Genomic DNA, 25,549 nt, shown 5'->3' with positions numbered 1-25,549 from the left:
TTTGACTGTCGGACCAGAACATGGTTTCGGTTAGGTTTAGATGACAAGACAAATAGGAGGCAAGTCTTGCACCTGTGACAGCGGCCATCAATTCCAGTTGTGGTAGGGTTAACTTTTTCAGCGGAGCTACGCAGGACTTTGACATAACCATAGAGCAGTATGGATTGGATGTGATGTAGGCAATTGTCCCATAGGCTTTCGTGCTTGCGTCGACAAAGATTTGAAGTATTGCATTTTGTGGGCATGAGGATAGTTGGGGAAAGTATCTGTGCTGCACTTCGGTTCGAGTCGAGCTTTCTAGATCTTTGGAGAGTTCCTGCCATTTTTTAATCAGTGGTTCTGGCAGCAGTTCATCCCAAGCGTATTTCAGTTCCCAAAGCTTCGGTGTTTTTGTCGCAAGCGTTTTCTTCTTCGATGAGTGTGCGAATTTTAGAACTGTTTGAGTTCCATCCTCTTAAGTTGAATTTGCCGGCAGACATTATCAATATACTGCGATTGAAGTAAATTGAGGCTTCGTCTTCGTTATCTGTGCCAGATGCTAAGTTGTCTACATAGATGTCGGCTTTCATTCTTTGCGTAATGTGGTCGTCGTGGTTATGAAGGTGCTTCTTGATCGTTGCGTTCAAGATAAAGGGAGAACATGATGCACCGAATAAGATCGATTTGAATGGATACACGTCAAATTTACTTTAAGGGTTGGATGGGTCACATAACCAGAAAATCTTGTTGCGTCCCTGTCGTCAGCTTCTAACATGATATTTAGGAAGGCTTTCTCTACGTCTCCAGTTAAGGCATACCAATAGCATTGAAAACGGACGAGGATGGCGGTCATGTCATTAAGGATGTCAGGACCAGTGGAAAGGCATGAGTTCAGGCTCAGTTGGTTGGAACTGGGGCTAAAACTACAATCGAACACACAATACGGATAGGTGTGGTAGGGGAATCCTTTAAGACAGTGTGATGTGGAATGTAATGCCAGTAACCGTTTGTTGTTTTTGGATTAGTAACCTTTTCAATCAAACCTTGTTGTAGCTGTTCCTTGATAAGTTCATCGTAGGTTTTCAGCATCTTTGCTAGTCGTCGTACAGTGGAGCGGGTTCTTTCTCGTGCAACTGCTTCGTTGGTGGAGAGGGGATTGTGGTTAGGTTTCCATGGTAGTTTTGCGCAGTATCGACCATTATCTACTCGTATTGAGGAGTCCATGTATGTTTGAACAAACTTCTCTTTGTGTTTTGTTGTCTTGTTGACTTTGACGAATCACTGCTTCCACTTCAGAAATTTGCATTCGACTTCCACGAGTTTTATTTGGCATAAATATTTGCAGAAATGAACATGATATTTGAGATGTGAAAGTGATATTATTTACTGGTTAAATATTTTGTCCCGTTTGGGCAAGCATACTTAGAAGTGAGATACCACCTCTCATTTATCAGGAGTGAAATTTAAGTGTGAAATATTCAAAATAATTTTAAAGTCTAGGGCACACTCCACGACAAATGCTTGTGGGCAACATTGTAAGGGGGTTTACATTTTCACAAATACATTTCTGGTTTATTTTTTAGCTTTGTGAAAGGAAGAACATGCAATTTAAACGCGGAGATTTTTGTCATAAGAAATTTTAACAGCAAAACGGACAAATTTTACTCGGGTTGTTGACTGATTGTGGTTGTGAACAAATGTATGCTTAAATTTTTCGCCCCCCCCCCCGTAATGCTGTCCATGAGGGCTTGTCGCGGTGTTTGCGTGAGGCTTTCAAATTATTTTGAATTTTTTGCACTTGAATTTCATTCCCGATAAACGAAGGGAGGTTTTTAACTTCCAAGTTGGACAAATGCTTTTAAATTTTGGATAGCTGTTATTGTACTATCAATTATTTATTGATGCTGTGAAAAAAATTCAGCTGGGGATCAAGAAGTGGCATTTATCATGCAGAATGGTGGCGAAACATAGCAATGGCGACGTAATTTATGAAATGTCAAGGGACACAAAAATGAAAAAATATTACATGGCACTACTTCAAAACCCATCGAAAATTGGTTAAATAATTTTTTAGTCAACTAAAATCGTGCTGAAGTACAATACTTGGGAGGTGCTTGCGATGCATGGGAAAAACGGCGATTAAATTTGCAAAATATGGCTGAGAATGTGTTTTGGCGGGGGGTAAGTGAAATGAAATATGTCGTATCGCAACAAAACATTGTTATTTCCTAGGAAATTTATCATAAATATATTAAAATAAGCATGTTTTTTCATCATATGGCAAAGATATTTAGAAAATAGGGAAAATTAGACTTTGTTAGGTGAATCTGTATTTTATGCATAATTATAGCAGTTGACCTGGAATGATAAACATTCATTTTCTTGTAAAATATGAAACTTCGGCTTAATTTCACCCTCCAGTGACCACCCCTAAAAGCAACCATTCTGAACCATATAAACAATTCAGAAAGACTGTAGCTTTGATAATTGAGGATTTAGAGCTATGTTGACTATCCTGTTTCTGGGTGTGGTCATTTTTAGCACTTTCGTCTCGGATTTAGCTTTTAGCACATATGCCATGTTGACCGCCATGGTAATTTTATCCCAAAACAGTCGAGATAATTTGTCCTAAATGAAATGCATACAAACTCCTTTACAGGTCTTAGACTATTATGCTTTCTCGTAATCATTATGTCATTCCATATTTCATTATGCCATTTGGTATTACGCCTTCTTCCTGCACAGATGGACCATTGTGCATGACTCTCAGAAACGGTTTTTCAGCCTACAAGAAAATTATGGTACTTTGCAATCCCCTTTTGTCTCCGACCTCCATCAAAAAGATTATGCAAAAGAAAAGAAAGCAGAGGACAGACATGAGAAACATGGAATCAAAAGATGTTTTGTTTGGCCAACACAGATGAGGAAGCAACACCAACACGTAAAGAAAATGAACACTTCAACTTCCGCTGGACTTGGAAGAATCAAAATTAAATTTGACGCCAATGTGAATGCCCTTGAGTTTGAAAACAAATTGGAAGAAACATTTCCCAAACTCACGACAATTAAAGGGAAACAATTAATATTACTTATGATTAAATATTACTTCATGATAATTTTTACTTTGTTTCTTTTAAATATGACATTATTACTATTTTTTTCACCAAAAATTCGCAAAAATCAGGCTATTTGAATGATATGTATCATTCCCCAGTCGGATAACGAAATCGACTAGTGTCACATTACAATAAATATCTGTCATATGCATCAAAATTTGTATACTAAGTAATGAAATAACTCTACTCCACTTGACTAATCAGTATCCAGTAATTTTAGTATGCTAATAACAAATACTAAAACAATTACTCAATTTTTAACTAAATATGAATAATTGTAATTTCACTGTATAGAGACTTTGTATGATGCGAATTCACCAGATTCAAGTGACACAGAATTTTTACTCAACCGTCCCCTTGCTTCTTGTTTTTGACATAGGGCATTAGTAGACACCCCACCTTTTGAAGATGCAATTCATGACAGTGGAGATGACACCACATCACACCAAGCAGCAATACAGTTCAAAGGAGACACAATTGACACCAATTCTCCTCGTTAGCTGTTTGCTGTGTGTAGAAGTGAGGGTACTGAAAAGCTAAAAATGCACATTTTAAGTGCGTACAAGGATCCCTTTTGAGGGCTGCGACACAGCGAGTTCGTTTTGAGGATGAAGAAGAGTTGGGGGGTCACGCCCTATTCTTATTTCGCATTTAAGGTGGTCTGGGACAATTTTTTTGGAAATTTTTTTTTCTTTTCAGATGACTAATTACATATGTATATTTCATCCTATAAAATTATTTTGTGGCTATTCATATTATAAAAGGGTTGAAATTAAGAAAGAAAACTGAGAGCAAATGACTTCTACTTATCCCTCCCTCCCTGTGTCATATTTTAACGCCAATATATGCTGCTTACACCACGTCTTAAGGATATACAAAAAAGTCAAAGTGATCAAACATTAATCGTCGGCCATATTGTCGTTTTGGAAAGCGTGCGTTTTGAATTATCATTGTATTGTTAGTTATTTGGCCTTCTGATTGTCTAAGAAATGGCCAGGAATCGAGTGAAGAAGCGGAGGTTTCAGGGAAACCAACATGTATTCGATGTAAAGCGAAGAAAATGTGAGAAAAAGTCGGCGCAGTCTGATAATGTTCAGGATGGGCCTGTTCGCTCTGATGGTGGTGAAAGTAGCAACGCAACAACGTGTCAGTCGGCGTCTGCTAGAAAAATCGGAGCACCTAAAGACAAGCATGAGGTCAACGTTGATGAGCAAAGCACAACTGGTTTTCGTATCATCGATTTGAAAATACTTGGCTCGGTTTTGAGCAGGTTACCATGCAGAGAATGCCTTGCTTGTGAACTGCCACTAACTGAGGATGACTCTAAACGCATGGGGTCTGCATCTTGTTTGTTACTTTCATGTAACAGTTGTGGCTGGTCTGAATTGTTTTATACATCACAAAAATCTGGCCATTATTTCGAAGTCAATCGACGAATGGTGTATGGTATGAGGAGTGTTGGTTGTGGACAATCTGCAATGTCACGGTTTTGTTCGATCATGAACATGCCACCACCTGTTGGGACTAAACCATATGGCCGGCACACTAAGACACTTCTTCGAGCAGCTAAAGATGTTGCCAATGCATCAATGAAGGATGCTGCAAGTGAAATCCATCACTTGAATAAGAAAGATGATGAGGTTGTCAAAACTGGTGTGTCCTGTGACGGCACTTGGCAAAGGCGTGGCTTTTCCTCACTTCATGGATGTGTTACAGCGATATCCATGGAAACCGGGAAAATTCTGGATGTTGAACCAATGAGCAAGGTGTGCAAGTGGTGTAAGAAGCACATCAATGATGAGGACAGTGTGGAAAATGAATTATGGAAAACTGAACATGCTTCAAAATGTAAGGCTAACTACAGCGGTTCTGCTCCAGCAATGGAACCTGAGGGTGCCAAACGAATTTTTAGCCGGTCAATTGACTCACATAATATGCAATATAGTGAGTTCTTCGGAGATGGAGACAGCAAAAGTTTTGGGGCTGTAGAAAATATATACGAGCAAGAATACGGAGTTGTGGTGGAGAAAAAAGAATGTGTAGGACACGTACAGAAACGGCTTGGAACTGCTTTACGTAAGCTGAAGAAAGAAAAAAAAGGGCTTGGTGGCAAAGGGAAACTAACTGACTGTATGATTGATAAGATGCAGAACTATTATGGGATAGCTATACGTAGTAATAGTGGAGATTTAGAGGGGATGAAAAGAAATGTTCTGGCTACTCTGTTCCACTGTGCATCCTCTGATGCCAGACAATTACACACATACTGTCCCGAGGGCCAAGATAGTTGGTGTGGGTTCCAAAGGGATAAAGCAAATGGAACTAAGACATACAAACATGGCAAAGGCTTACCTTTAGCAGTTATTGCTGAAGTTAAGCCAGTTTATGCGAGGTTGAGTGAGGATGTGCTCCTTACCAAATGTCTTGATGGTAAGACGCAAAACCAGAACGAAACCTTCAATGGAATGATCTGGTCAAGGATACCAAAGACAGTGTTTGTTGGCACAGACACATTCCAGTTGGGTGTGTATGATGCTGTGGCACACTTTAATATGGGAGCCAAAGCAACCACTCAAGTATTGAAAGCTGTGGGGATAGACCATGGAGCATTTTGCACTGAGGGTGTTGTTAAGTCTGACAACCTTCGCGTCAAGAAAGCTAACTACAAGGCAGCAGAGAAGAATAAAAAGAGAAGAAAAATCCTCAGAGGTGCAAAAAAGAGACAAAAAGACAAACATGAGGAAAAAGAAGGGGAAACTTATTCATCTGGGTCATTTTAGTGAGCAAATGAATGTTTGTTTAACATTTCTTGCGTTTAAAAAAGGTACAATTTTAAAATGCGATTTTCACAAAATGGCATTTTTCTCGACATGGGACATTCTACTTTCTTCAATAATGATCCTATTTGCATGAAATTTTCAGGATTTGTCTAGCTGGTTTAGTTCTCTAGGCCAAACCTCAAAAATCAGAAAAATAGTGCATAGGGGCTCAGCAAATCCATTTGGCATCCACTTGCGGACCTATGTTATTACGTCATTTACAATTGAAGTGCTTTTTTTCAGAGAATACATAAAAGTTCAGACTTTTTTGAGGTTTACATCCTAAATATGGTTATTAGGTTCAAAATAAACCCATTTTGGTGTATGTTGTGTTTGTGGTTCTTGAGATATTCTGCCCCAAACAAAGGTCGCTTTTTGCACTGTTGGGGGTCCTAGCTTGGTAACCATGGTAACAACACATGTGAAACTTGCATTTAAAAAATCAGCAAGTGGTATACAATTGATTTAACTATTAATATACTGATAAGAAGGTAAATTGGAAAAAAAGTTTTGAAATGTCCCAGACCACCTTAAGTTCGTGTCCGAGGGCATTGATTTTCTTTCCAAACCTATAATCTATTTTGAAGGAGAATGTGAGCACCAAGTTCCTGTTCATAACCAAGCCTTGAGGCAAACAGGTTGCTTTAAAGCTATCGGTAGAATCCTGGTGTACGGAACTTCGTCAGTACAAAAAAGCTCTTTCTCAATTTCTTAATATTTATTCAAACAAAATCAAAAATATACAAATTTTATAAAATTAAGAGGTCTCTCTACAATTTCTCGCTCACTCTGTTCTCAGTACGTTTCTCTATATTTTTCTTTGGTGTTTCCACTTTCAATTAATTTAGTTCATTCGAAATTAACTCAATTTCCGCTCACACTCCCCTAAAATTATATGCTTAGAATAGATAATTTTACAACTTGAAAATACCAATTAACACAAAAATGCCAAATGTTTCTTTAGTTCTGTGTATCTCAATGTTTTGTTCTTGAGTGTCCTAAACTTGCTTTTCACTCGTCTTCATTTGCTAATAACCGTATTTTCTCATGTGCGTCAACTGCCGCTTTCCGAGTACTCTTCGCTCGTATTTGCTGCCAATCTTTGCTTGCTTCCTCAGTCTGAACCTTCTCTACGGACTTGATTTCTAATGGACACACAAGAGTAACAGGTCTTGAATGTAATGACCTTTGTGAAGGAGTGTCACCCCTCTCACTACACCGTCTTTGCCTTTAATGTGATGCGTAACTTTTCCTTTATTTAGTCCACTCTCCCCTATTCTTTCCGTCGCCAATAACCAATACGATTTCTCCAACTTCCGGAACATTTCCGGCTCCTCTATGAATTCTATGGTTTTCCAAAAGTCCGTGGATGTACTCTTTCTCCCAGCGGCGCCATACGTGTTGCCTTTTCATCATCAACCTTGCATGGAGTTTACTCACTTCATCACCTTCGATTTCACAGTCTTCAACGACGTGAAAATTCCGTCCCCACATAATTACGTTGGGTGTTAACACTTGCTCCTCGCCATTATGGCTTTCTACGTAGGTCAATGGTCGGTTGTTGAGGTGTCTCTCAATGTCCATTACTAACAATTCCATTTGATTGTAATACAGATGTGACCTTCCCATGGTTTTTGTATAGCGTTTTCTTAATCTCCTTGATCAGGCGCTCGTACATACCTCCCTACCACGGCGATTTGGTAAGGTTGAACTGCCATCTAATCTTGAAGTGATTCACTCTTTCGTATTTTCCTTATCCAACTAGCAGTGGACTGGAAGGTGGACGCGTTGTCGAATATAATGCGTCTCGGTCTCGTACGTCGGGTGATAAAGGCGTTGAGCTTACTCTTGAACTCCTCAGCTGTCTGAGATTTAGTAACTTCGAGATGAACGGCCCTGGACGCCGCACACATAAAAATGATGATGTAGCATTTGCCTTCCTCGGTCTTTGATACTTTATAGCTCAACGGTCCTGCGAAATCTATCCCGGTCGTCTCGAACTGTCTTCCGCCTTCAGTACGAAAGGTAGGTAAATCTGCGGTTGTTGTAGTCCCGTATGGTTTTGTACTGAATACTTACACAGGTTGCAGCAGTTGATAATTTTCTTCACTTTTGATCTTAATCTTGGTATCCACCAGTTCTCTCTAATTGTAGACATTGTATTCGCGACGCCCATATGGTTAACTTGCTGATGACTATGGCGAATTAATTTCTCCGCAAATTCCCCATTCGGAATGAAAACCGGTTCATACCCCTGGATTCTCCATTTGCATTTGAAGATGCCTGTAGTCTCTTCTTTTTCCAGCTTCCACCCGGGGTCTCTAAGTCTGGTTGAACGTACGTTTGTGCTCGTCAGACCCACAAATTCTGTGCGCTCGATATCTCTTCAATGGTTAGTGGCCCACTAGTTTTCTTTGTCATTCTTTTCTTAGCGAGGGCGTTCTGCTTGAATCTTAGGGCCCACGCTGTCACTCTTAAAGTTCTCCAATAAGAACGTTTCTCAAGTAATGAGTCCCACTCATCTGGATCTCGCTTTAACGTAAACAATGCTCCCTCCACGGTAGGTTTGTGCTCTTCATATACTCTCTTAGTTTACTCAAGCTTTGGTTGTTCTGGCCACTCTGTTTCGTCGAGCAACCAGTCCCGTGAACCAATCCCCCTTTTCCATTTTGTTTAAACTTGCTCCTCCACTGGCGAGATCTGCTAAATTTTTCTCTGTGGGACAATGTTTCCACTTTATGCCAGTGTCATGAGTGATCTCCGCAATCTTTCTCACCCTGTTGCTCACGAAGACTTTCCAAGCTTTTCCGGGATTGCAAATCCAATACAGTGCCACCATGCTGTCCATCCAGATAGTGACAGATGCAATAGGCCAGTGCTTTATGGCAGATAAGAGATTCTTGACCACATTTGCCGCCATATGTCCACTAATCAACTCTAGCCTCGCTATAGTGGTGTTACGCTTCGAGATCCTGCTCTTTGATGTCAGCAATCCTTTAACCACCCCGTTTAAATGTTCAATCACTGCTATTGTCACCGCGGAACACGCGACGTTACTAGCATTGGCGAACACGTGCAAATGGACCTTCTTCAACTTACGTATGTCCTTGGCAATGCTTCTCGGCACTCTCACATTTCTCAATTGACCAGTCCAACGCAAGAAATCCCGTTTCACGTTGTCACCTACTTCCGCATTCCAGCTGGCTCTCTCATCACAGGCTTCGCGATAAATACGTTTGCCCTCTACCATTGTTGGCGACATTATTCCTTGCTTAAAATAGTATGTTTCGTTACAGGACCGTGCTCTGGCAGCTTCGTATCAGCCTTAATTTCCAGTGTGTCCTCGCTCTTCTCCCAAATGTGCCCAACTAACTTGCTCGGGTTAGGCTCTTCGTCTAAATCTGACACAACCGATTCCCATTTGTGGACAGGAAATTTTGCAGATTCAAATATGTGTGTCGCCTGTTCCTTGAATACGTTCAACTTGTCAACGTCGCTTGCGGTTTGCATGAGATTATCAACGTAGGTGTTCTCTCACAGAGCTTGAACGGTGTTTCTTACGGCATCAGGTTGCTGATCAAGGTGGTAGTTGATTGTGCCTCCTAGCAAGAACGGACTTGCTTCTGCACCAAAGGGGACTCGGGTAAACCGGAAATGCTTCTCTTTACCATTGACATTGAAAAGAAATCTAAAAGCATCTACAATCTTATGCAAAATTAACGAGACACTACATACTCTCGCACCCTGTTTCAATGTTGGGTAGTGATGGTTTTCACTATTCGAGGTGTTAGTCTTCATTAACTGTTAAAATACAACATTGAGATAGGGGGAAGGGGGATCAACATTGAAAACTCATGGTGGCACATATTATATTGCATGGGATTGTCTATAGTATAGTAATAAAGGCGTGCCAGCACATTAACGCACTATGTCAAGTATGTGATGAAAGTTATGACGCGTTGCAGTTCCAGCTAGAATTAGCGAGAAATGGGGAACAAGCGCAAGTCAAAATACACTAAAAAATTATGTAATGAACTAAAAAAGGAGAGGACAAAATACTTATAAGCCAGTGGTGCAAAAAGCCCAAACATAATGTTCACCAAACGTTTCACAGAGACAAAGGCAGACAAAACAAAACAGCTGAGTAAAGTGCAAGGATCCGGATGGCTATTGACTCTAAGACAAGAGCTTTGGTGTTTTATTTGGCCAAAATGAAAGGACTTTCCATCAGAAAAGTAGCAAAAGTATGCAACGTTTCAAGAGCAGCCGTATGGAGGATTAGCAAAATGGGTATGAACGACCAGAAATGTGATAAAACACCAAAAGAAACCAGGGGAAGACCACGGAAATTAAATGCGCGCCAGGAAAGAAAACTTCGGCGCTCCATTCAAACATTAAGACAGCGAGAGGGGAACTTCACAATCAAGAGACTAATGGAAAACTCTTGCATTTCCCAAAATGATGTCTCGGAGAGTACGATTTCTCGATTTCTGAATAGAGAGGGTTATTACTACCTACAAGCTCGTAAAAAGGGACTTTTAACAACAGCAGACATGAAGAAACATAGAGTTTTTGCACACAGAATGAGAAACGAGTTTTCGGATGATATTTGGACAAAAACCATCGCATTTTATCTAGATGGCACGGGGTTTACCTATAAAAGAAATCCTTTGGATCAAGCTTTGTGTCCTAGAGCAAGAGTGTGGCGTAAAAAGAGTGAAGGACTAATGCAAGGATGCACCACAAAAGGGAGCAAAACGGGCACTGGGGGACGAGTGGTGAAGCTTATGGTAGCTATCAGTTTCGCCAAAGGTGTGATCATATGCGAACCTTATGAGAAAATGAATGGCAGTTATTTTGCGACGTTTATTGACGAGAACTTCGAAACGATGTTTTCAATGGCAGATAAAGGGCCAAGACGACTGTGGATACAGGACGGAGACCCAAGTCAAAATTCAGCGATGGCTCGCGCAGCCATGCAACGTGCGAACTGTGAACTTCTAAAAATCCCTCCAAGAAGCCCTGATCTCAACCCAATTGAAAATATTTTTAAATTAGTTTCAGATAGGTTGCGTGAACAAGCAATCAAATGCAAAATCACGAAGGAAACCTTCGAGGAATTCCAACTTAGATTGATATCTACAGTTAAATCTATTCCCGTAGACATAATAAACAATACAATAGCGTCAATGCCGAATCGCTTGGCAGAAATTATTAAAAAAAAAGGACAACGTTTGAAATATTAGATTCTAGAACTTAAGCTTACAAATACTCTTGTGACTTAAATCATTAATATTTACAAAAAGCCGATATTACTGCATATGATTATTATATACAATGTCCATGCATTGCAAGGACGAGGGCAAGGTAACATTATACGCATGAGAGAATATAGACCGAATGTCCTTTATATATGTTTAAACCGTGGTAAATGTAACATAGGAGTGACAACATCGACTAATGTACATATATCATATGTTTGTAAAACGATTGACAGTGTATTATTGCCGATTCTATGCATCAATAAGCTACATTGATTTATGATTGGAACGTTATTTAATGATTAACGAGTTACCAAGACGGTTCACCATTTAAAAATTTCCAAAATGAAACAGTTCAAATGCACCAGAGCAACATTAATAGTGCAACATTTCAAGTATTCACTATCATACACCGGTTCATTTCCTTTTTCATAAAAAAAAGTACGAAATGACGGAGATTGAGGTACTGTACAACGGTGACCCGTTGTTCTGAAAGTAGAATGACATCATCATTCTATTTCAGTTTACAACGAGTCACCATGGTGGTCCGTTCTTTTTAGGTCTTTTAAAATGCACCAGAGAATTAAAAAGCCTACTGTATATTGAATGACATAATAGTCGTTTATCACAAAAAGAAACGCAAGTTAAAGATGCCAATAAAAGCATGAAATTTTGGTTTAAAAAAATGGTGACCCGTTCGCAGCACACTGTATGCACACGCGATTAGTCAATAGTAATTTAATACTCTAGTTACATGTTATGCTGAAAGCAATATAATCACACAAATCTATCCTGCAATAGTCTGCGATCAATGCAGAATAAATTCAGCAAAGCATCGTGCGCATGGCTTCATTTTCACCTGCTCGTTTTCCGGAATTTGTGAAGAGAAACTAAAATGGCGCCATCTAACTCTCATCATCTCGGTCTCAACCGAATCCAATGCACCGCCACGCACGAAACTGAAGTGCTCTTTCGCCGTGCAGAATATGGGGGCATCTTTCTCAAAGACAATGTCTTAAGAATAATGCGTTTTCGGTGCTGGAAAACGTACCATCTGCCCTTCGAGCAACAATAACAGATTATGCCAGGGGATAATCTGCGCACACCATCGGAAGTCATTCAAAAATATGACTTCGCAACTCTCGACTCCAACCCAAGCAAAGCTTGTTGTAGCAGGATTGCTGAACGTGTCATAAATAACGCTCAGTGGATCAAGAATAAAAGTCTTTCCACAATTAGATGGCCCTGTTATTAGAACGTTCCGATATTTGCCCCTCCCTTGCTCGAGTAATAAACGTATAGCGCCCACAAACTCGGTCACGTCGATGTTGTTTCGCATCAGTATATCTCGTGCAAGTTCCAGCCATCTCTTGTCGCAATTTGGGATGCACTCTCCTTGAAAGGCAGCTTCGAGACGTTTCAAACGACTTTGTTGCAATCGCGCTAACAGTCTCGGTGCTTCGTTTAATTCCCATCCCACTCGGATTGCTTCATCGACCGTTTTGGCACCTCTATTTGCTATAAATTGAGCCAAGTCGGTTTTACCTTCCCTTTGCTGTTGCTGGGCAAATGCTAGAAGCTGAAGACGAGACCTAATTTTTTTGCTTACCACCAGTTGGGACACTTCGTAGACACTCATTTGACGTTTACGGCCTTTTCCCTTCGTACTTCGTCCCGTTGTTCGACCTGTTGCTCCTCTGCGTACAGCCTCGGTTGCTCGTGTGGTTTGAGGAGGTTGAGCATTGGTAAGATCGGGATGACCCTCGGATTGAATATACTCTATATCTTCTTTTGTCGTGTAACTCCAAGCCGAAAAGTAATTGTCATGACGATTAGAAAAGTTAACATTAATACCGTGCTGCGCCCGAATATAATTCCTTACTCTTAACCATCTATGCCTTTCCGACAATTTCACGGTCATGTGAAAATGAAATCCGGATTGTGCATGGTCTTCTTTGGCACATACCCATTGAATAACTTGCATATTACAAGATGTGAATGCATTCTGAATTACAGTCGCGAAACTTTCACGCGTTGGACACAAATCTACGTTCACTTGATTATACGTAATTAAATAAACACGTCTGGCTTGGCGACTACGAAGCGATTCGTTTTGCATTATGTGTGTATAGTTTTTGATTAAATGGATGTTTTTAAAATACACACGTCTCTATATTACGTTACTATCTGCTTAACGAGTTGCGAGCCGGTCATGCTTACTTTAGTGCTTATGTCAGTTAGCAAATTACTTCACAATTTTCGTTAATTAAGGGCCCGTTAAGCAATTTTTATGCCATGCCTATGTTTTTTACCAACAAACATGCATTTTATTGCCACATATATAAAATTGTACCATTAATATAATACTTCAACAAATGTAATAATTTTTCATCGTGTTCCGTTACATTTCTCTACGTTTAATCGTGATAAAAGAACTTGACAAAGTGGTAGTCTATTAAAAACTGTACTTATTAATCGTCTGCATTCCAAACATTCCCGCTCAAGACAATCTTATGCAAAATTAACGAGACACTACATACTCCCGCACCCTGTTTCAATGTTGGGTAGTGATGGTTTTCACTATTCGAGGTGTTAGTCTTCATTAACTGTTAAAATACAACATTGAGATAGGGGGAAGGGGGATCAACATTGAAAACTCATGGTGGCACATATTATATTGCATGGGATTGTAGGTCCTTATTGCTTAAACCAATCTGAAGAAAGGCCTTCTGGATATCAGCAAGGATAATGTGTGGACTCATTCGCGCTCTTATCAAGACGTCCCACAATAATGTTTGTAATGATGGTCCGGTATGCATACATTCGTTCACACTGTTCGCTAATGGGTCGGGCGCTTGCATTAAATACCATTCTTACCTTTGAACTACTTGCTTGCTCTCTAACCACAGGTTTATGAGGGAGGTAAAACACGCGGGGTCCTGTTGGTTGGGCAGGTACTGGCTCGATAATCTTGTTCTCTAGCTGGTCTTTCACAATCGCTTCATAAGTTTCTCGTAGTTCTTTGTCATGAGTTAGCTTTCGCTCTATGTTCTTCAATCGTTTTCGACTTGGTTCCTCGTTAGTGTTCACAAGTTCTGCTCCCGGTATCCACGGTACGCAAACCTCGTATCTTCCATCGCTTCACATTGTGATGTTTTCTTTGAACTCTCGATAGACATCAAGTTGATCGTCTTCAGCACGGTCTTCTATCCCTAGCACGTTTAAGGAGTACAAGCGCTCATAATCACTCTTTTCTTGAACGAACATACACCTACCCCGTCTGCATACTCCTTGCCGCCATGCACAATCCAACCGAAGGTAGTCCCCTCTACGATTGGGTCATTCGGATCACCTTTGATGACATCCTCAGTCTTGATCTGGCAGTAGAAGGCATCTCCCAGTATCACATGAATCTGGTATTCCTCGATTGGGGTTCTGTAAAAGGATTTCTCTCTTACGTGTGGGTACCTTTCTTTCACATCTGCTATTGTTGGCCGCTTAACTGTGGTGAAATCCATCATTCTACTTCCTGTCAGTTCAATCGATTTGTTTGCACTTCCATCAACAGATTCGATTTTGACATCGAACACTGGCATTGATTGCTTCTTCGTTCCATTAATGGTTAAAATGTTATGTGTCTCATGTCGCTTTGGCTTTAATTTCAGCTTATCTGTCGCTTCCTTCGAAACAAAATTCCTCCCAGAGCCAGTGTCTAAGTATGCCCATAAAGTCACTCCCTGAATTTTAATTGGAATAATAGCAGGAAGGGATTTCTCTTCTTCCACAGGTGAGAAACCGTTTAAGATTTCCTCATTCTTAGACTCCCTGTTGCACAGACTGGTGTGATGTCTTGCTTTGCACTTGTAACAAACTCTCCCTCGGCATTTGTTTTCTCTGTGTCCTGATCGCCCACAATTGAAGCAAAGATGTTTTTGTGAAAAGAACTGCCGTCGTTTCTCAAGGGTGTCGTAAACTGGAAAGCCATTGCATCCAAATATACAATGGGGCCCCCGAGGGCGTTGACCTCCTTCATTATCTTGCCCAAAAAAATTGTGCTCTCGCTTCTTTTCTACTGTCTCTTTAACAGTTTCTGACTGGTTTCTCTTCAACCACCCTTGAAGTGCCTTTATCAAATTCTCCATCCCCCATTCTTCCCACTGCTCATCTGTCCTCACCAAGTCAGCTTTGATGTTGGGCAATTTATTCAATGTGGGTAGAACAAATCCCTTTAACATGCTTCCCTCCTCCAGGGTTTGTAATGCATCATAACTCTTGCTTAGGGATTCATAAAATGCATGCACCTTGCTGTAGCTTGACCCTTTCACAGCTGGTAGGTTAATTATTTGTTCTACATGAGCTGCAATCACAGTTTTAATCTGTCCGAATTCATCCTTCAGTCTGTCCCATGCAGTTTGATAACCTGTCTCTCCTGGTTTGAGGTTTGCAAATCGATTTCTAATTTTGGGATCAACCAATTCCAGCAAGTACCCAAATTTCTCTTCTGCAGAAATTGGTTTCTTATCTACTGGTGTCTTAAACATATTCTCGAACCTTATCCAATCTTCTCGGGTCCCTCTAAATGGAGTTATTTTTAGCTCTGGCAATTTTGATCGTCCTACCTTTGCGAGAGTCTCCATTTCTAACTTTTTCTTGGTCATTTTGATCTCAGCCTTCAGTCTCTCCTCCCAAAGTGCTTTCTCTCTCTCTTGTAACTCAGCTGTAAAGCGTTTTTTTTCAATGTTTTCCAATACTTCGTTAATCTTCTCTTTCTTCTCCAACAAAGGTGCAAAACTTGCTTTCAAATCCTTTTTCCATTGTCTTATCGCTCTTTGCGTTGTGGTTCCCGAATCTAATTTTAGCTCTTGAACATGTGATATAAGATCATTTAGCTCGTCCCGAATCTGGTCAGTTCTTTTAGAAGCAATTCGCAACTCGTTTATGTCGTTATCCTCAATCAATTCTTCTGCTTCCTCAAGATAATACTTAAGTTTATCGATTGCTTTAGTTATTTTACTGTCCATCAGATTTGATAACAGGTCTGACTGAATCACTTGTGCTTGGTTTCGTTTCTTCTACATCACTCATGTTGTTATACATGAAATACAACTATTTCGTCAATTTATTCGTAAATCCTGGTCACGGCACCACTAAATGTATGGAACTTTGTTGGTACAAAAAAGCTCTTTCTCAATTTCTTAATATTTATTCAAACAAAATCAAAAATATACAAATTTTATAAAATTAAAAGGTCTTTCTACAATTTCTCGCTCACTCTGTTCTCAGTACGTTTCTCTATATTTTTCTTTGGTGTTTCCACTTTCAATTAATTCAGTTTATTCAAAATTAACTCAATTTCCGCTCACTGGGACTGGGCCGTTTTTGCACAGTGGACCATGTCTTAGTGGGCTGTCTCTAGCAGTAAAGCACTATCTGAGCAAAGCGAGCCTGGTGGATCCCCTACCTTCAAGTACTGGTGGAACTTTCCTTGTAATTTGCAATGCAATTATAATTTTAAGGGTTGTTAATTAGTAATGAGTGTTGTAAATGCTAAGAAAACGTTAGCAGATCGTATGAAATATTCGTACTGTATTCGACAACTTTAGATGCCTCAGGAGTAGAATTGCATTGTAAGTTGCAAGGAAAGTTGCATTGTTGTAACACCGCCTTAAATTTCAGTAGATGTTGATTTGTAGTGCCTCCAAACCTGTCATGCTTTGTTTTGAGCATTGTGAATATTATAGAAAATCGATCTGCGTTTACCTATATATGTAAACGCAGATCGAGTTTATGATATGACTCAAGTTTGATATCTAAGTGAAATGGGGCATCTTGCATCCATAAGTTGAGAAAACGTGCATCATGGCATATAATCTAGGTTTCTTTGGCTCAACTGTCAACAGTAGTACTAGATGTGGAGCAGAGGTCTCTCGTTCACGTCCCACTAGTGAGATGGCACTCATTTGGATTCGTTCCAATAAAGTTTTGCGAATGAATTCTGAAAAGGGGCGGCAAGAAGGTTTATTTCAAAATTGGGCAGGTGGAGGAAGAGCTGTATCATAAAATTGTCCCTTAAGTTACCCCGTAGTAGTCAGCCTTAAAGTAGTCAGTAATGGAAACTTTTTTCCTTATCCAATTCAAAACTTGGAGTTGTTGTGGGCTTTGGGACCTGATCAAATAGCTTTTCCGATTCAGCAACATTGTTGTGTAACTCACCGGCACGAAAGTGAGTAGAGTCCCTAATTTTAAATTGTGAAGTGATACCACATGCTCCCCATGAATGATCTCGTTGGAACACAGTCATTGGGCGAGTCGACACATCGCAGGCAGCGTGGTGGCAGCTGCGCCTTAGCTAGATGATTTTCGTCAAAAGTAGGATCAAACTCCCACTCCTATGCTAACGAAGATGAAGCCTAAAGCAAATATGACAATTAGAATAAAGCAACGCAGCTGTGAAGTAAAAACAACCATGCAGCCCTACGGACCAGCAGAGGGAGACAACTGTGAACCAGCATGGCATGAGAGTTGATTTAGATGCTCTGTTTTCACAGTTGCCACACCCGGCAAGCTGTATAACCAGAAGGAGAAATAAAACATAATACAGCAGAGAAGAAATCCATAAATGAACGCAATTGTATATGATATCTTTATTATAGCCTGTACTAGCGAGCTATATACAACAACAGAAGATGACACAACAACGAAAAACAGGCAAATACACTGATTTATTTACTTTAAATCACTTGAGTAGACGAGTCACGATCTTTTTCTTGCTTTAGTTTAAAACACGTGGCCTTTTTCCATCCATCAAGAAGATACTCAAAATGTTGTGTCAAAACTGCACAAAATACAGTTTTACAAAATCTACTTTTTTATCAACTGCACAAATTTATTGTTATAGCACGTTAGAATAGAATAGACCATGCAGAGATGTATTAGAAAGTTTTTTGATGTTTCATTTTCCACTTGTCGCACAGACATCTTAATTTTACAGATCCATCAATTTCTTAAATAAGGCTACCATCAATCTTATTTTTTGTCCTTCAGCCAAAACTCCTAAAACTGAAACTTAGCCAAAGTACCTAAAACTGAAGAATCGGAACTTAAAAAAAAAATGAAGGAAGGGAAGGTAACACAGTAGCAGAATTCATCAAACACTTAACCTGGAACTGCATGCAGACACATGTGTTGCACCAGTATCACATCCAACTCCAAAACCTGCTGTTGCCCAGGCTTTTGATCAATGTATTGTGTACTGCAAAGACCGAACATTTCTGAACCAGTTGAGATATTGCGATGTGCCCAAAAGTTTATTCTTAAGGGAAAGCCACTGAATTATACTGGTATCCCAGACAAATTTCATGATGACAGTCGAATTTCATCCTCATCAGTCATGATGTGGTTGGGACAGCATTCAAAGAAATATCATCTTTGGAAGACATTCAGTTGATTTTTGAAGTTTCTTTTTATGGCAAGTGTGCCCAAGATGCTGGAGGGCCCAGAAGGGAATTTTTCAGATTGTGCATTCAAGATATAAGGTGTAGATACTTTGAAATGTCTGAAAGAACATTTGCTGAGGATTAAGTTATGGTCTCATCATGGCTCTCAGTGTTTTACAAAATGGGAAAATGCCAAGATTCCAGACTGATGAGCAACTTTAGGCTGTTTTTGGGAATCAACTGTGCTAAAACAACTGCCTAAAATAGACAAAACATTTCGACCTGAGGGCCTTCATCAGAAGAGTTAGTATGAGAATAAATAGGAGAGAATACATGTTTTGTATGGGGGTAAAACACATGATAAAATATGTCCAACAGAAAAGAAAAAATCAAAACAAATTGGAACACATTGCATTGCCAAAGAGACGCCCGATTGTCCGCAATGAGGAAAGCCTGATCAGCAACGAAAATATATTACAACCAGCTTTGATTTAAACAAAGAAATGGAAGTCGTATTACTCGTACGAAAATATATTACAACCAGCTTTAATTTAAACAAAGAAATGGAAGTCGTATTACTCGTACGAATGAGTTTGAATGAAAGAGTCTTTCATTTATGCTGGAGGGATGAGGAGTTCCAAGACTGTGGATGAGTCGCATTTCGTGTTGTTTACGGTTATCGTTAGTACCGAAAATGGGACAGAGGGCTCTAATTCTCATGTCTTGTACACAATGATTACCAGAAGTAAAGTGTCTGGCGACCTTACCCTTACAGATCTTCCAGTTTCACCTATATATAGTAAACCACATTTGTTGCATGAGATGTAATGAGGTTGGAGGGGAGGCATATGTGAAATAGTGCCTGATGAAAAACTATGAATTGGGAGCCAAAAGTGCTGGAATCAGTAAATGAGCATGTTTTACATTGCCAATGCCACATGGGAATGTGCCATTGGGCTCTGAACAGTTTTGCTGTAGAGAGCTATGAACCAATGTGTCCCGGATATTTTTTGTTGTGCTGAAAAGAGACTAGGGGGTTGTCAGTGAAAATGGAAGATGTCTCAGGATCATTCTGCAAGAATCTGCAAGAAAATTCCTAAGTATGACATTCCAAACAGCAAAATTGAAGGGATGATGTGTTTGAACTAGGGGGTAGAATTAATGCTAGGGGTGGTAGAATTAATGCTAGGGGTGGTAAAGACAAGGTCTCTAAGGGTGTCTAAGCGGGAAATGTCGGATGCTTTAGATAAGGCAGTGTCAGTAAGTGAGGAGCGATAGCTGCGCTCAACAAAGAGTACTCATCTCCAGACTTTGGATCAGTGGTCATCATCTTCGATGCAAAGGCGGTGGAGACAAAGGAATTGTGAGAAAGGAATAGATGGGGTGGAAAGAAGAATATAAGATGTAGCTATGGGAGCTTGTAGAACACTGAGGTAGTGAGCCTATTGCCATTGATGGCAACCAGGAATGATATACATCTAAGAATGATATACTGGTCTCACTGATCTTCCATGTGAATTGGAGTGCTGGATGAAATTAATCAACAAATTTGATAAATTTCACCATGGTACCCTCAATGTACCTTCCCAGAGCCATTTTAGTTCCCATTGCTACACTGCTTATCTGTTGGTAATGCTCACCATCAAAGGAAAAATTGTGGAGTGAGCACTAATTCTGCTAATCTGACCAAAACAGTAGTCAACGGTTCCTGAAGTGGGGCGTTTGTCCAAAAAAAACGGTGTATAAGGATTTGACATCCATTGTGAAAATGAATTTGTGGGATGATTGAAAACGAATGTTGTTGATGATTTGAAGAGCATGTTTGGTATCCTTGATATAGGATAGTAAATCCCTTACGAAGGGTGCCCATGACATGGTCTAGAAGACTGGAAATGTGTTCGGTGGGACAACCACAAGCAGACACAATGGGTCTTCTGGGTTGTTGAGTTGGGGATTTTGGGGAGAAAGTAGATGACAGGAGTGCGAGGGGTGTTGGTGAGGAGGTTGAGTGAAGATTGTGGAAGTTCACCACTCACCACTAGAGACCAGTTGATGAACAGTGGATCGAACAATGGATTGGTGATGGGATGTCAAGGGGTGGGCACGGTTCCTCACTGGCTGTACCACAATACCATTTACACAGTGTGATGTTTCGCTGCCACTCAGCGTTTCTTCTAGTCGGTCAATATTATCAAATGCCAATGTCGTAGGGACACCGGGATGAATGCTAGATGGTAGGGAATCGCCACTTTTAAGCTTTTCTAGGCACAATGCTGTTTCAATTTCTTCCAGTTTTGAACATGAAACTCCATGTCCCAGCCTGTTTAACAGTTTTATTACTTCCACATTTCCAGTAAGTGATTTTACCAATGAAGTAATATATGCTGGCAAGCCAATCATTGAATGTTGAATATAATTATTGAATGTTGAATATAATCATTAAATGTTGAATAAGATCGTTCAATGTTGAATATAATTATTGAACGTTGAATATGATTGTTGAATGTTGAATATAATTATTGAATGTTGAATATTGAATGTTGAATATAATTGTTGAATGTATTTTGTGAACGTTGAACATGATCCTTGAATTATTTGTTTAATAGTAGTTGAATATTGCTACAAACGGCTTGCCATACAGGGCATTTCTCTGTTTGAAGACAACCAGGTAAATTCAACAACATACCAATGCATCACGTCATTGAGCCTACTACCTATCAACAGGCAGCAGGAGTGTCCCTGGTGGTAGTATTGACGTCAGAAGGTGCCATACAAAGATGGGCTACATTGTGTTTACATTTTCCCTTCCTTATTCATCTATTTTGAATCAAATAACCAAGGATTAAAAAGTTAATAGTGATCTTTATCCCCAAGCAGTTGTAGCAATAATGACTGGAAATAATCATTTGGCAACACAATCTTACTACTGGTAGCCTGCATGGCAGGCAGTCCCTGAAATCAGACAAGGCGAGGACGGCGAAAGACCGCCTGGCAGGTTTGGCTAGGTTTTTTGTCAACCGCCCCTTTCCAGTCCCAGCGCAATTAGCCAATCCACAAACAGTTAATGTTATAATAACAAAACTGCAATAACTAATAACTGAGATATATTATTTTCCAGCTGTATGTTTATTTATGATTCGAAGCCTGGTTTTTCGATATATTAATATAATTATTTAACATTTCAAAGGAAAAAAAAAAGAACATTTAAACCAGGACAAGAGGTAGAAGAGCCAGCGCGGAAAATGTAAATGCCATTGTCGTTGTTTGTGTATGAGGCGACAGAAGAGATGTCTGACTGTCGTGTTTATATATTGTCGGAGAATTTGTACATCATATATTATTTATATATTTATAAATACACAGTGTTTAAGTGTATCAGTAATTCTTTTTCCCCAGTGAGTTTGCCTGGCATTGAAAATAGTATATGAGAATCCTAAAGCCTCAATAGTTGATAGAAATTCTCAATGTAAATAGATATGCAAAAGCCACGATCGTATAAAAATAATGCGGTAGAGACTTGACGACTTCTGAAACGTTTCCATCGAAAGCATTTCGCCTATTTCAATAATTTGATCTCCTATACAGTAACACAGCAAGATAAAATTACAAGAACGCTACTACGTTCAACTTTATATATTTGCCAACATTTTCTTGCACATAAAGTAACTATAGTAAGTAGAACGGTATCATAACTATTAGGTAGAACGGCTAAAACATGCTTCCCAAAGAGTAAATCTTTAACGCTATCTTTTGCTTGCATTTAAGAATCGATTCGCGTTTCGACTTCCAAAAATTATTTAGTTTTTAGAAGAGCGGAACGAACACAATCGTCAATAAATTCCAATAAGACCAGACGCCTACAAATCTAAACATCACAAATGAACAATATTTACCTTGATTGACAGCGGATTAGACTCGCAGCCAATCATCAATTCCCATCCACCAGTGGACAGGGTTTCTAAAATACATAGCAGGCAGTCTTTCGCTGTCTTCGCCTTGCTTGATTTCAGGGACCGCCTGCCATGCAGGCTATACTACAGGGCAGTGTAGTAGGCCAATATATAGTGATTTTGTTTTTCATGTTTATTGTCACGAGTGTTGTGTTATTTAAGTCTTCAACCATTTCAAGAGCCTCATATTTGCGAAATTTGGAGAGTGGTCGCGATGAGTAGTCTAAGACCTTCCTACCATGGTGTCAACAGGTGAGGCAGGTCTCCCACTGCCTTTTGTAGTCTTGCGACTTGTGTTTTTAAGTTCTTTTTAAAGAAATACAAAAGATGAATAGCCCATGAAATATCATCTGTTCACATTCTGTTAGGGAATTTCCACCATGGTCATGGAGCAATAACCCATGAAATCTCTTGTTCCCACACTTCTTATATTAATAACATGCAGCCTGCAGTGGTGTAGCCAGGGGGGAAACTGTGTGGGGGACTTGTCTCCCTCAGTTATTCTAAAGACCACTTTTGACATTTTTCCAAATCTGGAGAGAAAAGTGGCGGGTACCATTAATGATTCCAATTTCCAAAAGCCATGTAAAAAAAGAATTTTTCAAATTAACATTACTTTTTGATCATGTAAGCAATAACATTAGAATAACATTATCAGCATGGAAAGAGACATTGCAGATACAATTGAGTTGGATACTCTTGTTGACACATTTAGATTGGCTAACAACAGAAGGTTGCCCTTGTAAAAACTGTTTGTTTATAACAAACCTAAATACACCAAAGAGTATTTAAAGAAAAAAATGCGCATAATAAATAAGACGTTTACGGAATTTTCAGAAACTAAAACTTTTGACCTCAAAGTTGTTGTGACTTTGGGGGTGGAATATGATCAGATGTACAAAATCCCCATAGTTCTTAACGATCTCAGATCTGAAATGAAGGATGTTCAAAATGAAACAAATGCGAAGGATCTCTTCTACAATGACGTTGTTTACCTAAGTTCTAAAAACTTGTCAGAGAAACAAAAAAAGGATCTTCTCGACAAAGGGAGAAAAACATATGCATGTACCACACATATGCATGTACCTACATGTAAAGTGCACATAATTTAATTACAACAAACAAAACATTTTCAGCCTATCCAACACAAACCTCTAAGTAGGGCGAACCTACATTATGCAATTGGCAAGATACTGATCCAGAAATATAAGAATAAGTAACAGGATATTTGCACCATGGCTTACAAATTCAATTATAAGATGTTGAACAAAATTTAACCCAACTGTAATCTACTATATAAACATGTTCTTCACAGAAAGGAAAATCCCTTTGCTCCAAAAGCCAATGCTTTATCCATCTTTGTTTTAAGTAATGCAAAGCTTTTATAAAAAGGCATCACTAGCTTGTTGAAGCATGTTCTGGCCTCTGGTAGCAACTTTCTTATTTATCAAGATCTACTTTCACCTTAACTAGGGAACCATGTCTATGCAGTATTTCCCAGCCAGTACAAAAAACAATAAATCCTTGATACTTAAGTCTAAAAAAGATACATTATTTAATAATTTATGCATCTAGTTAAAAAGGAGATTTAGTTTCCAATTCTGCTATGCATATATTGTAAAATATTGAAGTAATAATATGTATCTAAAAAAATAAATATCAAGCTTTTTAGCTATCCTTGTGGTTTGTACAGAATGCACAATATTTTTTTATTCTTTGTGCTCTATAGCTTTTACATATAAGTACAAGTTTAAAAATCATACCTTCTGCTTGCCTTTCCAATCCATCAATATACTGTTTTAAGAAATCAACAATATGGGTAACAGTGGACTTTCTTTCTTCAAGCTTTTTCTCTTCAAGTCGAATAAGTCCCTTAACTTTTTCGGTATAAATGACATATTCTTCAACTCTTGGGAAAAGCACAGGTATGACAACATCCTTTTTGAGCTTTAAAAAATCAATAAGACCAAACTCATTCATCCCAGCTATCATGTCCTGCAACTCAGCTGTTGTATAATTATGTGCCTGCTATCGCCAGACAGTGAAGTATTCAGAATTGATGCTTAATAACAGGAAGGCTACAATAAAAGCCATGTACTACAGTAACAGTACAGAATGTATACATGTACCTCTAGCAGAGCACTTTGAGATAAATGTCTGGCATATCTGCAATTTGGATGTCTGAAAATTCTTCTTTGACTGGATCATGTGATGCAATATATTGGACAACTGCCAAGGACAGACCAAATATTGGTGGACCACCATGCAGAAAAGAGTGTGCAATCATTCAACCAATGGATACATAGAAGCCAGTGCTGCGAAGAAGAGGATTAGCCACAGGAACTTTATGGTTATCTTCACCTTCAAAAACCAGCGCACATGGGTTTATTTTCTCCTTCAGCTAGAAAACCGTTCATCATCTCAGTTAACAGGCTGAAATATTTATGTACCAGTCCACATCCCACAGATGTCTCGTTTTCAAATTTGACGCTGAAAGGAGAACAAACTTTATTGTTTCCAGCCTTATAAGTTGCCAGTACATCATTTGCAAAGTGAGATGTCATTCGATTGACATACACTCTGTATGTGGGACTTTCAGTGATTGTTCTTGTTCAATATTGTTCAAAAAGAGGAGTGTTCCATATTTCATCATTGCACAATGACATCATCAGAGATTTCAGAGGGTTGCTGATTTTCACCTGAGAAAAAGTAAGTTATGCGTAGTGTTGGTATATAACGTCATGTGATATGCAAAGGATGTAATAACTATGTAACCACATGCAGAATAAACATATAAACATATACATTCTAATAAAAGAGATACTACAGCAGCATCAATATTTCCAGCAGAATTCTGCAGTGCCCTTTCTACCATAGGAAGCCCAGACAAATGAGTTGAAGTTAATAAAAGTCCGTAAAACACTTGAGATATGTGTTAAAATTAATTAAAGTATGTTATATGCTACAAAACTACTGTTAGAACCATGT

The 25,549-nt window shown here is 39.2% G+C and overlaps 1 protein-coding gene across 1 annotated transcript; it reads right to left on the bottom strand.

Moving 5' to 3' along the window:
- Positions 1–14,316: 14,316 nt before the first annotated feature.
- LOC114530401 lies at positions 14,317–16,196 on the bottom strand. The gene is made up of 3 exons (XM_028552023.1): positions 15,595–16,196; positions 14,528–14,895; positions 14,317–14,429 (listed from the first exon to the last, which is right to left on the bottom strand). The coding sequence occupies exons 1-3, from the start codon at positions 16,194–16,196 to the stop codon at positions 14,317–14,319; spliced, it is 1,083 nt and encodes a 360-aa protein (XP_028407824.1).
- Positions 16,197–25,549: the final 9,353 nt, after the last annotated feature.

This window comes from Dendronephthya gigantea, unplaced genomic scaffold, assembly GCF_004324835.1.
Source record: "Dendronephthya gigantea isolate DGI-Jeju-01 unplaced genomic scaffold, DenGig_1.0 000062F, whole genome shotgun sequence".
Taxonomy (NCBI): domain Eukaryota; kingdom Metazoa; phylum Cnidaria; class Anthozoa; order Malacalcyonacea; family Nephtheidae; genus Dendronephthya; species Dendronephthya gigantea.
This window is presented reverse-complemented; position numbering and strand designations above follow the sequence as displayed.